Source organism: Plodia interpunctella, chromosome 14, assembly GCF_027563975.2.
Source record: "Plodia interpunctella isolate USDA-ARS_2022_Savannah chromosome 14, ilPloInte3.2, whole genome shotgun sequence".
NCBI classification, from domain to species: Eukaryota; Metazoa; Arthropoda; class Insecta; order Lepidoptera; family Pyralidae; genus Plodia; species Plodia interpunctella.
The window spans coordinates 3,844,442-3,858,806 of record NC_071307.1 but is presented as its reverse complement, the minus strand read 5'-3'; the positions used below and the strand labels follow the sequence as shown (position 1 = coordinate 3,858,806).

Here is a 14,365-nt window from a genome sequence, read left to right as displayed (position 1 = left end):
TTCACGTCAAAACGAATTTAAACGAGGTGATTTTGATTGGAAGTAGTTGTAGAGTTGGAGATAATAAAAGAGGCGCAACCTTGAGCAATATAATATAAACAAGCTTTGACGCAGAAGAAGGAAGGAACCAGGAAAACGCAGAAATGAAAGAGAGAGAGAGAGAATATTACATAGGTCTATTCAATAAACTTGCAAGGTCTGCGTCAATAGACGCAGTAGTACCAGTATTAGCATTAGCATCAGTATCTGATGACGAAATATTGGAAAAAGTTTTGTCAGCAAAGAACTCTTCAATTATCGTTAGTAGTCTATAAGCATTCCTGCAGTTAAATGTTTTAGCGACTTGTGTCGGTGTTTCATTTCTGTGGTTGGTCATAGTTAAGTCTGCTCCTAGATCGACAAGGAGCCTGATTAAATCACAGTTATTGCTCATGGCAGCGAAGTGAAGTGCTTGTCGGCCCCCAGGGGCTTCCGGATCATTAACTTTAGCACCTTTATCAACCAGTAGACGTATTATTTTGCGCTCTTCGACAGTCGGTTTACACATCATGATGAATTCTGAAGTAAATACAAAAATACATTAGGTACCTAAATAGAATAATAGTTTATATTTACATTTATAAAACTTCATTGCAATGATAATTAAATTTGCAGCTGTAAAACTTAATCATAACTACAAACCGTTAACATTTTGTTTGTTCGTATTTGAAATGGTGCTCCTCTTTTTCTATACGAGCAAGCCAATCGCATTATTATATATTTTTCTAATCATTACGTAAGGCACAATGTCGAGGATGAACCCAGGAGTACACTATTATAGAGATGCAACATTAAGTCTTCTTTTCTATATACTCATAGAAACATTAGAACGATAAATATATATAATTATTTCTATAGAACTTCTTTATGAAGTTTAGTCACTTACGTAAGAACAAGCCTGTATCGTTAGGAGTCACACGTGGTAAAATTACTGCACCATGTGAAAATAACAGATTAGCTACTTCTACTGATGGCCTGAAACAAATCACAATTCGTTTGTATATTCTACATTTTTATTCAAATGAATATCAAATTAAGTAGTTTGATTAAAAGCAGGCCAAAAAACAAATACCCATATATAATATGCGCATCTTGGTAAAATTTCAAAAATTATACCGATGGGGATAAAGATACCTACAAAGAGTACCAACTACAAACTTCCTAATAAGTACATACATAGTTTACAGTACTGCTTAACCCTGATTGGACTGGGTTTGAGATGATTAGCCAACAGGCTAGTAGGTACCTACCTAATAACTTTGCTGCTTTGTCTGGTCCTGTAAACCTAAAGTGGATTTTGACCTCCGAAAACTTTGTATCGTACAAAAGACCCAGACATTGGTTCTATATGATTTGTACTTACGGAAAAATAATAAATTAATTAGTAGCTTCTAAATATGTAACAGTAGGTACTTATATTCCGGAGTATAGGCGAGTACAAAAATGAAAACCTTCTCATAAGGCACAACGACAAAGGAGTCATGCCCAGGTTGTCTTTGATAGTGGGGATGATCCCAGCTTGCAGCAGAAGGACGATTGCTCTCCTACTCTCAGCACAGACAGCCAGATGCAGGGCATTGCGGCCGAGGTGGTCTCTTTGCTGGATGTTCGTGCCTTTGCTACAAGAGGTTATCGGGTCAGCTTTTCTAATATTTTCCATGTGGTTTCTTCCAAAAATTCAGGCGTAAACCCAACGCCTACATTTGGGTTTGCGCCGGACTTTTTGGGATTAAACTTGATTAATCGAACTTCATAGTTACGGGACTTTGTTCTGATCAAAGTAAATGGTTCTTCGATTGAGCAAAGTGTAGAATTGTCATTACAAGGTGACGATTCAATAATTCTCTCCGATGCCTTTGCATATTTTTTGATAAAGCTTTCAAAAATGTAGAGGTAGTTAGGCATTGCAACATTGCAGACATTGCAACTTACCTACCTAAATGTATGTCGAAGATGTCCGTTTTATTATAGGTAGATACGTACTAGAGCATATACATAGGTAAGTACTCTAAAGCCAGTTAGGTTCATATGTTAGGTTACAAATATTATTATTTACAAATGGTATTTCGTTACCGGATGTACACTATTAGCCAAATCGTCAGATCATCTACTTACCGGATAAGTATATCAATCAGTACGTCATTCCCAGTCTCCGCAGCAAGTAATAAATCATGGTCGCGGTGTATGAACTCTATAGCTCTTTTCCAATCTTCACTTTCCACATCGGACAAAATCGATATCTCTGAGCCTTGGTAGTTCACAGACCTTGGAGAACCAGGGAATGATGGTATGTAGACGTCCAGGGAAGTCTCCGACAGTTCTGTGATCGAGGGATACATCGTTATGCAGTGACTAGTTATAAACTAAATTAGATTGAGCACCTAACTACCTAAATCATTATCTGGACAATTTTAAATAAAAATGCCTTGTTTACAGTCAGACAATGTGATTGTCTATATATACTTAGATACATAAATTGACTTTCTGTACATAGATCACCTAAAAGAAAAAAATCTGTTTAATTTCAACTCGTCACTCGATTAGTACCTCACTTTTTATAGAAAGTAGGTATACATGAAACTTTATTTTGTAAGCTCTCGAACTCGATAGTTTCAGTAAACTCAATTTGTAAGCCCGTGCCGTAACCGTGGTTTGGTTATGTTGAATTGGATAGGATAAATTTAAACTAACATAGCTACATAGACTTACATAAGTAGTTCATCTCTATAATAATATGGCAATCAAAATAAAACAACCATTTTAGAGGAGGTATTAGAGAATGCCATATGGCGTAAGTCCATTATTTGTACTTAACATACATTTTAGTAATCAAGTTTTAAATAAAAAATAAATAAAACCATTATACAATTACTACGTATTTCAAAGATAAAGACTATCTTCTCGGCATCTTGTTAGAATAGATTATAGCTACTAATTAACTAGAATGTATACCTAGATAGTTATACTATCTATAAATTGATAGACACATTACATACATAAGTGTCTTATTGTACCTAAGTCCAATAAAAGTCTCATTGCAGTACTCCATGGTGTCTAGTCTAACGAGTGACGTAGACAATTTTAGGTTGTAAATTATGAATATTCAATTACAGTATGTACCTAGCTATCTATTGTTTATATGATAACTAGAAGAAATGTAAATGTCATCATAATAATACAAACCACTATGTAATTGAACTGAGTTTATTTAGGTAAATAGTTTTGTTTAGACATTGATCTTACAGGGCTTAACGTCGATTCACTTTTAGATAAAGGAAAAGAGCTAAATTGTTCTCCTTCTAAAATAGTTTCCATTTTTGGTACACTTCGCAAAAGTGAAAATTTCTTTTTCGCTGATAGTATGATCCCCTCTCTGTCCAAAAATGCGTCTTTGTTTTTTAAATAGGATAGAACGATAGATTCGTTATCAATCTCGGTATCATCCAGCGGAATATCATTCTCACTCTGAAGATTAATATCTGCCATTTGCAACTCATCTTTGGATTCGAAACTATGAATTTCACTTGACTTTACATCGAGCCTGTGATCTTTACTTGTCGATGGAGTGTCAAAAGGGATTACAACGCCTTGTTTTAAGTGCTTCTGTGATTTGCCTCTAAAAATGGGTTCTTTATCATGTCTTTTACTCTCGACTAGTATTTCTTGTGAGCTAGGGCTAGTTAGACTACTAGATTCCACAAGAACAAAAACAGGTTCGTTGTCGATATCGGAGTATCCTTTCTTGGATGTACATTGTAAGGTGATGTCATCTTCACTGGAAATAATATAGGACTTAAATGCTTGGAACATTTTTCTCATCGAGAACTTTGTTGAGCGTGTCCGATGGTATGTTCTGGAACGAATGAAACTGTACTGTACCTACTGACCATTCTACTTCTAGAAAGATGCGATGATCCTTGGAGCGAGTTATACCTGCGATAGGTGGATTCGCGTTCATTCTGGAGTTCCCTTTGCAATCTCAATAGATCCATAATATGGTTCGGTAAAACAACATCAGAATAAAAATAGCTAGCAACCGAATGGTAAAGATCTTTGCACAGGCGAAATATAAACATAATGAAATAGTGCAAAATACATAAAAATAAATCATACGTCGACCGCGCTGTGGCTTGGACATCGTGAGCAGGCGTGTCCGCGAAGTCTGTGGTTGTACAGGCGTCTTTCAGCAATTTTTCTTCGGTTACCTTTCTACTTATAAAACTATTGCGAGGTTTTTCATTCATATTATAATGACCGTTTCAGTTTTACTTAACTAAATATATCATACGGTCAAAGCTTAATGAAGTTTGACTATGATAATAGTTGGGTAAATTTATATTTTTATGTAAGACATTGACATTCAGCCAGTCGTACATGTAGGTGCTATTCTATCCAGTGTGATGAATTTGAAAATAAAATATTTTTGCAAGGAATACTCAAATTTAAGCCAAAGAAAATTAGTGAAAAGAAAAATAGTGCGTGAAATTACGGATATTTAATAGGGATAGGCATATTGTTATTCATTATAACTATCACAGTAAGGTAGGTAGGTAAGTTCCTATAAATAAAACTCGAATTAATAAGATAATACTAATTTAATACAGCATTTACCATTTACACATAAATCTAACACTAATACATAATGTATTATAATAAAATGCGAAGTTTAACTTCACTTAAACTATTTATATTCAGCGAAACTAGACATTTATATCTATCTAGAAGTTGATTATAATAATACATATTTTGTGAGATTTGACAGATATGCAATGAACTGAGGTAGGAAATGGGATAAACAATTTTAAAAAAATCAGGTTTTGTATGAGAAAAATTTAGGCCTTACCACATTTTTCATCAACTAAACTGAAGCACGTATAGATGACGTCTTAAAATGGCGTTATTATCTAACTCCACTATTTCTAAGTTGGTAGGTATCCGATACACACTGCGAATTGAATGCACGACAATCTCCCGCCCCAAATTATGCCATGTTAACGCCCATTAGTTGTGGAGATCCCTATAACGAGTTCTTGAAAGGAGAGATGTTGTAGTAGAGATGGTGGCTCACAGGGATCATCCAATGGACACCTCACTTCTAAGAAGACTTTAAAGTATCAGTCGCCGGTACACAGGCATGTCTTGCTCCTGGACGCGGGGCGCAGAGCGCAGTAGCTCGGCTAAAGTGTATAGGTCATCCCTGGGCCTGTAGTTGTTTTGGTGCATCATGCCATCGGATCGTTTCCTGGCGACCATGAATCGTTTTGCCTTGTTAGCATATTGCCTTTTACGACGCGCTTCTTCGTACCTTTGAGCGAGCTCATTGGGGTCGGCTTGGTACATTTCTGGAAAGCCTCGGGCTAAAGCCATGCGGTTCTGTTCGGAGAAGTACGAGTGGTGAGGGTAGTCACGTTCGCGGGCACCGACAAGTACGGGTTCATTGTACCATATGTCACCATTTTCATCTACCTCGGGTTGGTCATCCTCGACGGGGCTGACGCGGCCATAGTAACGATCAGCTGCCCACTGGTTGGCGGTCCATTCTTGTTTCCTGCGCTCTTGGGCTTCCCACAAGTTGAGGAGAGCTCGGACGTCAGCAGCGCTTAGACTGGAGTCACGTTTACGGCGTTCCATGATTGGACTGCATGGACAAAAAAAATTAATAATTTACTTACGACATGATATGAACAAACCAGTACTTGTGTCCAATTTTACCTGAAGTTTTTCTTGTTTCCTCCGGAGTTTTTGGTGGCAGTTTTGGCAGAGGCAGCTGCGCCGCCTACCTTTGTGCCACTTCCACGTTTACGGCGATGCGCTTCTTGATCATGTGAAGCTGAATCAATTGGAGATGGCGCGTTATGTTCTTCAGGCCTGGAAACATTACATGAATGATAATAGTGACTTATAAAAACTAAGAAAAAATAAGATAATCAATTTAGGTACTTACTTTAAGTTCTTTTTCCCAGAACCATTCTTGGTAGCTACTTTGGTCGCAGCTCCAGCTCCACCAACCTTGGTACCGCTGCCGCGTTTGCGTCTTCGGGCGACATCGTAACCCGAAGACAATCCTTCCATCGCTGGAGGCTCTCCATACAGTTCAGGCCTTACGATGAGATTGTCAAGTTCTCCATTTGATGCTGCAGAGTCGTAACGTTGTTCAACTCCTTGTTCAAATCCTTCAGCATTGCCTGAAATAATTCAATTCTCTAGGTATTTGCATCTACAATTTAAAAAAAGTCCTAGTCACGATTGAAGTGGTGATTAATTCAATGGCTAAAGTCACGTATACTACATTATTCTGCACAATATCGATAGGCGAAACACTCCAATTGTTTCAATATACTTATAGCATTTTCGTTGACAGAGATATAATATTTTTTCGGTAGCTGCCTTTAATCTATTTATCTGATAAAACAAAAATTAGACTGTATAAAAATTTAATATGAAAAGCCTAGAAAAGATACAAATTTGACTTTTCGTGTAAATAATTATCAAACATACAATTATAGAATACGTGACTTGATGAAGATGTAGATGGGGCTCGCTTAGGTGTGGCCATGGTTTACCTTCTTCGCTGAGAGCGAGTGGATACGGCTCCAGATCATTTTTGTCGCTCTTGTTGAGAAATAGAGACTGTGTGTCGTCTTTGGTCTGGTCCCAATTTTCTGGTAGTTCACCAATTGGACCGCCATCTAAAATCCGATATTCGAATACATTTTTCTTAACTTTACAATTCAGTGTCACGTTATTTTGAATACATTGATGATAATTAAAAACAATACTTATGCGAAAACAGAAACCTTTGAAATAGATAATGATCCATTCAAACCTTTTATTTTAATGATACACACATTGAGGCACATACCGAAGCGAGCAAATATGCGAATATAAAAAAATGCGACTTCTAAAATATGATTCCGAATTTGGTTTAATAAATTATGATCCTAATAACTGCAGTCAAGATATTGACCTCATTTATGACGACGAAACATTGCGGAATGATAAACTTAGTTATTTACCTATAACATGGGAAGAGTAAGTAACTGAAAGAGTTGCTAAATTCTTCTCAAAAATTTAAACGAGGAAAATCAATAGAATCTAATAGGTCATTCATATATCAAAGGTCATAGTTGATGCTGGGCATAGGTGATACGCAACAACCTCTCCGCGCAACTACCACCTGTTGCTAAATATAGAGCGCGGCCGGGCCCGGCTGATCGATACCATCAAAACAACCCTAGCAAGCAATAAGCAAACAATGAAAAACTCACCCTTATTATTCGTAGGTGATGGGATGCTCTCACAAACGATTAGCACCGCGGATAACGCGGTAAAGGAAATTAGTAACATCGTCACTAAATTTTGGGAACAATAAAATTAAATGTCGGAGTAACACCGGATGCGATGTGAGGTGGCGTTGAGCGACTGTCGTCTCCTGGCGCGCTGGTCCGAGAGAAAACCACTGCTCTCGTCGATAAATTCGCGACATGCGCAGTGAGTTATACAGGAGCGGACTTGGACGGTGATTCAATTATAACGAAATATGATTTAGTAGCGAGCGCTACACACCGAGTGGAATGGATGGAAGCTACGAGCGAGCATGTCTATAACGAAATTATTCGCCATGCTACACAATTTAGTTAGTTATAAGTACCTAGTGTGATTATATTATTTACAACAAACGCCCGACAAAAATGAACTCAAATGCCTTCAACTCCAATTAATAATTCCTATTCCTAGCAATCAATTTGATTGAATCACGACCGCAGTGCCATTGTTCGTAAACTTATTGGATCTGGAATATGAAATCTCAATCTGACCAGAATCCGGCCCGCTCGTCTGACGTCTGAGCTGCTAAGCTAAACAAGCTCTTCATAAGAGCCTTATTGCGTGGAAGATGGGGCGAGACGGCGGCACAGCGTCGGCACTTATTAATTACGTGACATTAAACATGTTATACTTTTTGAAGGGAGTCTGCCACCCCTTTTGATTACAGGACACGTGCCATCTGACTGTTACTGAGATAATTTATATTAAGGCATCAACAAATTTTAGATTTATAGTTACATTGTATACCTGAAGGAATCTTTCGAAACTTCGCCAGTTTTGTAGGATATTTAGATGTTTAATAAGTTATCCGAGTAGCACTGGAAGAGAGCATTAATGATAGTGCAGAGATAGGTATAGTGAGAGAGATAGTGATATAGCAGATAAAAATTTATGGTCAAATGAGTGTTGGCTCTAATCGTCAAATACATTTTTTTGCCGAATGAGAATATTTTTTTTACAAAAATATAGATTTTTACACCCAAGCTTTTGCTGTCATCGTATAGATGTGACAAAAAAATGTTCGTGTAGTAAAACGTTGAGGAGTTCCCTCGATTATCTAAATCTAAACGAATACCTATACCTAATAGCTGCTGTAATTTCAATGAACGCTTTCAGTAAATATTGGCTTTAACAATACATAAGTCAGCATTTTTAAGTAGTATACTTAAATACATAAATCATTACGTGGGCGAGTCAGATTCCCACTTATGGCCATTTTACTTCTGATCCAATTTGACAAATTTTATTTGGTTCCTTATGAGAAACTAATCGACAATCCTAAAGAATCGAGTAATGCGAGTATAAAATAAAATAAATAAATTGTACAATGGAAAAAATAGTTCGGTATATAAGGACAAATATAGCTTTATACAGACGGGTCGGCACACAATGGAGCTAAACGGGAGTCATCTGGACAATCAGCCACTTGACTGACAAAGGCAACTACGGCTAATGGTCGTCTCGACGTCCTGTCAACACGCTTGAGTACAGAACCTACTCCTTTTGAACTGTGTCTGTATTATCGCTACTTATGAATGATCCCGAGATCGAATCTATATTTTAACAAAATAGCTGCACCTTGATTGTTGTGGGAATTTTGGGAAATTGCGCTTATATGGGTGTTTTTAGCATTTTTAATTCGAAGAAATAACTTGCCTTTAATATTAGCGCGAGCTAAACAGCTCTTTATTTACACAGGTATAAAAGATAAGATATAATGTATCTGTATAACAGATGGGCATTATTCGAATATATATTTATTAATCGATGCAACCGAGGTGCGTGTGGTCAATTGACACCATAACCGGTGCGTAAGTAGATTTATGAAAACGATAATTATTATGTCATGGAATTCCTGGCTGAACATATAACAAAACTGCAATCTCAGTTTTATTATATACTAGCTGCGCCCTGGTGCTTCGATCCCGTGAGAATTTCGGAATAAAAACCCTATGTGTTATTCCAGGTTATTTTCTACCCGTATACCATATTTCATAACAATTGGTCCAGTACATAATGCGCGAAGAGGTAAGAAACAAACTTACTTTCGCATTGATAATATTAGTTGGTATATATGTATATAGAACCGTAGTTGGATAACTAGAGTTAATCAAATCTTTAGATAAGTCAAATATTTGAAACAATAAAGGGTACAGAAGAAAAGAAGCGTAGTAGAGCATGAGTTTTACAGAGGAAAATAGGCCAATGTTGGACAAATTAGCCTTGAAAATAATTATTCACCCACTTAAGTCCAAAATTAATCTTTTTTATGTCGTTACTTATATATATAGAAATAACGTTCGATAAATATTCGGGTGACCGTTACGATTTATTATTATAGTATTTGTTTTAATATAGATTAGCTATTTTATATATTTTGTTTCCATCGAACCCACTGCAAGAACAGATCTTAATATGGTCTGTTACTCACTATACAGAACAAAAGTTACCTGGCCGTGGAGCCAGGGCTGGATATCTTGAAGATCTGCTATGATACTGGCTGAAGTGAGGATAATGGTCTATGCATATACTTTCCCGTATTTCGGTTTCACAACTTTCACTAATTCAGCTGTAAATAAAACCTTCATGTTATTATTACATCACAAACATAATAAATATAAAATAAATCGTTAAATATTACACTTACCAGAATTATTAGGGGTAAATCTATTTAAAATGATTTCATTGAATAAAAAAATATACGCAGGTAATAAGTATGGATTTAATGAAATAAGATATAAAGACTTCTTAAAATTAAATAAAATTAATAAATAACTAAGGAAATCAATCAATTTCTTGGTATTAGAGTAACCAATAAGATTTGGTTTCATATTTTAAATGTCAAATTTCATTATCAAATCAGAAATAGACCAAAGTTACTTGTTTCTTAAAAATTTACAACACTTTAATTAATGTTCATACATGAATCATGAAAACAAAATACTCCATTTTTTGGGCAGTACTGTAAATATTAAAGTAAACACAAATATTAAAGTCAACTTGTGTTCAAATATGATATATATTAATGTTTATTCAATAGCAAAACATGAGTGTATAATTAAATATTTGCATTGTGTGCAAGTACATTTTTTATCAAAAACATGCCCTTATTTCAAGCAATTTATTAGGCATTAAAGTTTTGTACTAACAATTGTTCTAATATATAATTCCTTATTACCTAGACCATTTAAGACAAAAACGATGAACATAAAATGTATACTTAAATCATTACAATGAACCCATATTCCACCCATCCAGTTCACAATAAACAAATAAGTAAACTTGTAGATTAGGTACAGATTGTGAAAAAAACTTTGTTTATACATTTAAAAAAAAAAGGAGGACATTATTGTTACAAGTAGCATTGAATAATCCAATTGACTATAATTTAAAAATAATGGCACATCAAGTGTCATAGTTATCATTATTGCTCTTATTTCTTTTCTTTTTGATAGAGAAAGCAACAAAACAAACTTTAAAGTATTGCAATTGTGATTTATAGAATTAAAATATAGATTGCTTACAAGAGCAAAAAACTGTTTAAAATAAAATAAAAAATACAGAAATCATATCCTACATTGAACACAAGTGTTTTGTAACTACAGTTTTATAATATTGATAAGCGCTATGCTATGATCTTTTTTTTGACTTTTTAATGACTTTTTGAGGTTGTTTTTTTGTTCTCTTTCTTTTTCTAGGTTCACTATCAGAACTAGAGCTGGTAGAGCTGGAACATGAACTTGATGATGAACTTGATGAGGAATCACTAGAGTCACTGCTACTACTGGTTGAAGAATGTCTCCTTCTACGCTTTTTAGTTCTCCTTTTCTTTCTACTATCCTCACTAGATGTACTTGTATCACTAGATGAACTAGTCTCTGACGAATCAGTATCTGATGATGAAGTGGAATCTTGCCTGCGTTTTTTAACAATCTTTTTCTTTTTCTTTTTTTTCTCCACAGGCTTCTTTTGAATTGATGTTGTCTTTTTGGATTCTGGCTTTTTTACTTGCTCTTTGCAGTCATGTCTTTTAATCTTTTTACTAGCAATAGCTGTGTCTGAGTCATCATCTTGAACTCTCTTTGGAGTTTTCTTCTTATAATCTTTTGAATCTCTAATCTCTCCATTAGAGTTACTTTCAATTTCTCTTCTGCTATATTTTTCAGTAACTGGTTTATGTCTTTCAGATTTTGAAATGTCTATTTGTCTTCTTTTTGGAGATTCAGCTTTATCTGAGTGATCAATTCTTTCTGGAGTATGTTGAGTATGGTGTGAGTGATAATTGCGTTCTCTATGTCTGTGTTCTTTGTCATTAATAGCACCTTGTTTTGAATATTCACGGTGCTTTGAATCATTTTCATTATTATCTTTAACATGCCTTTTATCTCTTGAGGTTGGTCTCTTTTTTCTAGATTGGCTTCTACTCCTACTTCTACCTCTACGATTATTTGAGTCCCTGAGATTTGGTTGTTTCTTTTCTCTATTACTAGTTCTATTTTCATGATTTTGTTGTTTATGTTTATCAGTATCATAATTTTTATTATCTCTATCCTTATATTTCTTTTGTGAAGCATTTCTACTCTCATTAATATTATTATTTTTGAAGTTTTTATCATTTTCATCAAGATATTTCACACCTCTTCCTTTTCCTAAATATCTCATCTTGGACACTGATTGTGAGAAATCTACATGAATCCTTCTATCATCAATCAAGACATTGTCCATTTTGAAATAAGCATCTTCACATGATTTTTTATTTGTAAATTCAATAAAAGCATATTGCAATGAATCTCCCGTTTTCTTGTCCCTTATAACCTCACAACTTACTATCTCACCAAAGCGGCTGAATATGATTTCTAAGTCTTCATCGGTTGTGACAGGGTTGAGCTTACAAACAAAGAGCACATTTTCAGGAGGTGCAATGTCAGCATCAGGGATGTCTCCTACTATTTCCAAAATAGTTGCTCTTGCTTTGGCCTCCTTTTCTTCAATCATTTCTTGGACTTCTTCAGCTGATTTCCCATGAGTTTCATCTATTTCTTCATCTGGTGCAATTCTTCCACCTTTCAATCTTTCCGCACTGGGCGATGGTGACCTGGATGGTGCTCTGAATCCAGCTGGGTCATTAAATGGGTCTTCAAGAATTACTGTATGGGTAATACGAACATCTTGGTAGGGACGATGGCCATCATCACAAATAACCTCATTTAATTTTCGTAAAACTTCGTGCCCCTCAGTCACTTCACCAATGACGCAATGAACACCATCTAGTGAATCCAAATCAGGCGCAAGGGTAAAGAAGAATTGTGAGCCTACCATCATGTCCTCTGAGCATACCATTGACAGCAAACCTGCATTGGTATGACGAATTTTCGGCATCTTTTCACCAGAAAAGAATCGCTTCGTTGGACCTTCTAACAGACCGAATATCGATTGACCTCCGGAACCTTCACCAGTAGGGTCACCTGTTTGAGCTATGAAACCACTCCTTATACTGTGAAATAGGTTGAAATTGTAGTATTTCATCTTGCAAAGCTTCAAAAAGTTGAGACATGTAACAGGCCTTTGGTCCAAGTATAGATCAACAGTAATATCGCCTAATGTTGTTTCTATTACGACAGCCATTGCTCAAGTTGTTGTCAGTCACAAATAACATAAAAAAAACTTATATTTTCATTATTATTTTAGATCAAATAAACAACTTAAAAGCGTTGCCGTTGACACATCACACAACATAACCTCTTTTTCTTTGACGTTTGATTCATTTGACAAGACAAGATCATAGATGTTGCCATTGCATTATCGAAATAAAAAAGAAGAATGAAAATACTACAAAATATTCTTAATTTCCGTTTATAATTTGTCTTTTATATTTGTACTCTAGATACAGTACGAGAATTTAAGAATACATAAGTAAAACTAAAAAACAACAAGCAAAATTTTTAGCTAGCCCCTCCCTGCATATTTTTTTTATTAATACGATTACGCCATCTATTTACAGCTTTATGTACCATTCAACACTGCATCTTGTGTAATAGCATACCAACATTTTGCTTCATAATTGTAATTTTTTCTCTTACATAATGCAACAGATGGCACTTGGGTGATTCCACAATGAAATATTTACGCCAGTATGTATTCATAGATATTATACATTTAAAAAAATGTATTTTTGCTACAACTCGATTTGTAGACCTCGCTCGCTTCGCTCGCTCGGTCAATAAAAATTAAGAGCGCGACTCCATTCAATCGTGTTCCGTTGTTTTGACAACATAGAAATTGTATGGGGATTCAACGTAAGCCAACGCACGTCAGTGTCAAAACCTACGGAAAACAAACAACGCAGCACATCGGAGCGGCACGACGCTAAGTTTTTCACAAGAATGCAATTTTTGACACAAACTTTAATTGTCGTCAGAAAGGTCTTGGGTCACTCGTTGTGTGATAATAAAAAACATGTTCGTGCAGTTAGCGGTTCCCTCATCGGGAACCTATGCTGGATGCTCATGTTATACATGTCATTGCATTGTCATAATAATAAAGGTTACTTATAAATTTCAAATCAATCAGACGCTTGGAATTGGGTTAAGTTAAATTGCAAGATTTGAACCACACCATTAGGTACTAACCATAGATAAAATAAATTTATGGTATTGACATACTAAACAGAGCAAGCTAAATTAAAGCGTAACAAAATACTGCCGTCTTATATAGAAATAAAGAATTTGTCTATTTATTTGATGTTTAATGCAAGTAGGAATATGCTGCAAACAGAAATGTATATTTTGATTGCACTGCAATCAAAAAATACACAAAAATACCTGTATGCACAGGGTGTTCGTGTTCTAGAAAATCTAATAAAGGCTGTTTCACTCACCCTCTTCTCGTTTTCGCCCCTAATAAAGAGAGTATTGAAAATTTACCAACCATTCTTCGAGAATATAAGGTTAGGCCGGCCTGAATGACTGTCTTGGCAAAAAAATATTTGAAATAGAGAAAA

General features: G+C 35.5%; 3 protein-coding genes across 6 annotated transcripts; all 3 read right to left on the bottom strand.

Annotated features, from left to right (window-relative positions):
* Nucleotides 1-81: 81 nt before the first annotated feature.
* LOC128675290 (uncharacterized) lies at nt 82-4,377 on the bottom strand. Of its 3 annotated transcripts, XM_053754596.1 has the most exons (5): nt 4,153-4,377; nt 2,155-2,359; nt 1,491-1,658; nt 926-1,014; nt 82-558 (listed from the first exon to the last, which is right to left on the bottom strand). In XM_053754596.1, the coding sequence occupies exons 1-5, from the start codon at nt 4,175-4,177 to the stop codon at nt 167-169; spliced, it is 879 nt and encodes a 292-aa protein (XP_053610571.1). In that variant the 5' UTR covers nt 4,178-4,377; the 3' UTR covers nt 82-166. The 3 variants fall into 3 exon arrangements, 1 of the variants encoding a protein (XP_053610571.1); XR_010370067.1 differs by lacking the exons at nt 82-558; nt 926-1,014; nt 1,491-1,658; nt 2,155-2,359 and adding an exon at nt 3,226-3,892 and having other exon boundaries at nt 3,973-4,377; XR_010370066.1 differs by lacking the exons at nt 82-558; nt 926-1,014; nt 1,491-1,658; nt 2,155-2,359 and adding an exon at nt 3,226-3,892.
* A 238-nt stretch (nt 4,378-4,615) lies between these two features.
* LOC128675483 (putative neuropeptide precursor protein) lies at nt 4,616-7,527 on the bottom strand. 2 transcript variants are annotated; one of them, XM_053754924.1, is made up of 5 exons: nt 7,308-7,527; nt 6,603-6,728; nt 5,984-6,224; nt 5,752-5,907; nt 4,616-5,677 (listed from the first exon to the last, which is right to left on the bottom strand). In XM_053754924.1, the coding sequence occupies exons 1-5, from the start codon at nt 7,384-7,386 to the stop codon at nt 5,146-5,148; spliced, it is 1,134 nt and encodes a 377-aa protein (XP_053610899.1). In that variant the 5' UTR covers nt 7,387-7,527; the 3' UTR covers nt 4,616-5,145. The 2 variants fall into 2 exon arrangements, with proteins under 2 accessions (XP_053610899.1, XP_053610900.1); XM_053754925.2 differs by lacking the exon at nt 6,603-6,728 and having other exon boundaries at nt 7,308-7,502.
* A 2,541-nt stretch (nt 7,528-10,068) lies between these two features.
* LOC128675486 (uncharacterized protein) lies at nt 10,069-13,117 on the bottom strand. The gene has a single exon (XM_053754927.2). It carries the CDS (start codon nt 12,988-12,990, stop codon nt 10,996-10,998), a length of 1,995 nt encoding a protein of 664 aa, XP_053610902.1. The 5' UTR covers nt 12,991-13,117; the 3' UTR covers nt 10,069-10,995.
* Nucleotides 13,118-14,365: the final 1,248 nt, after the last annotated feature.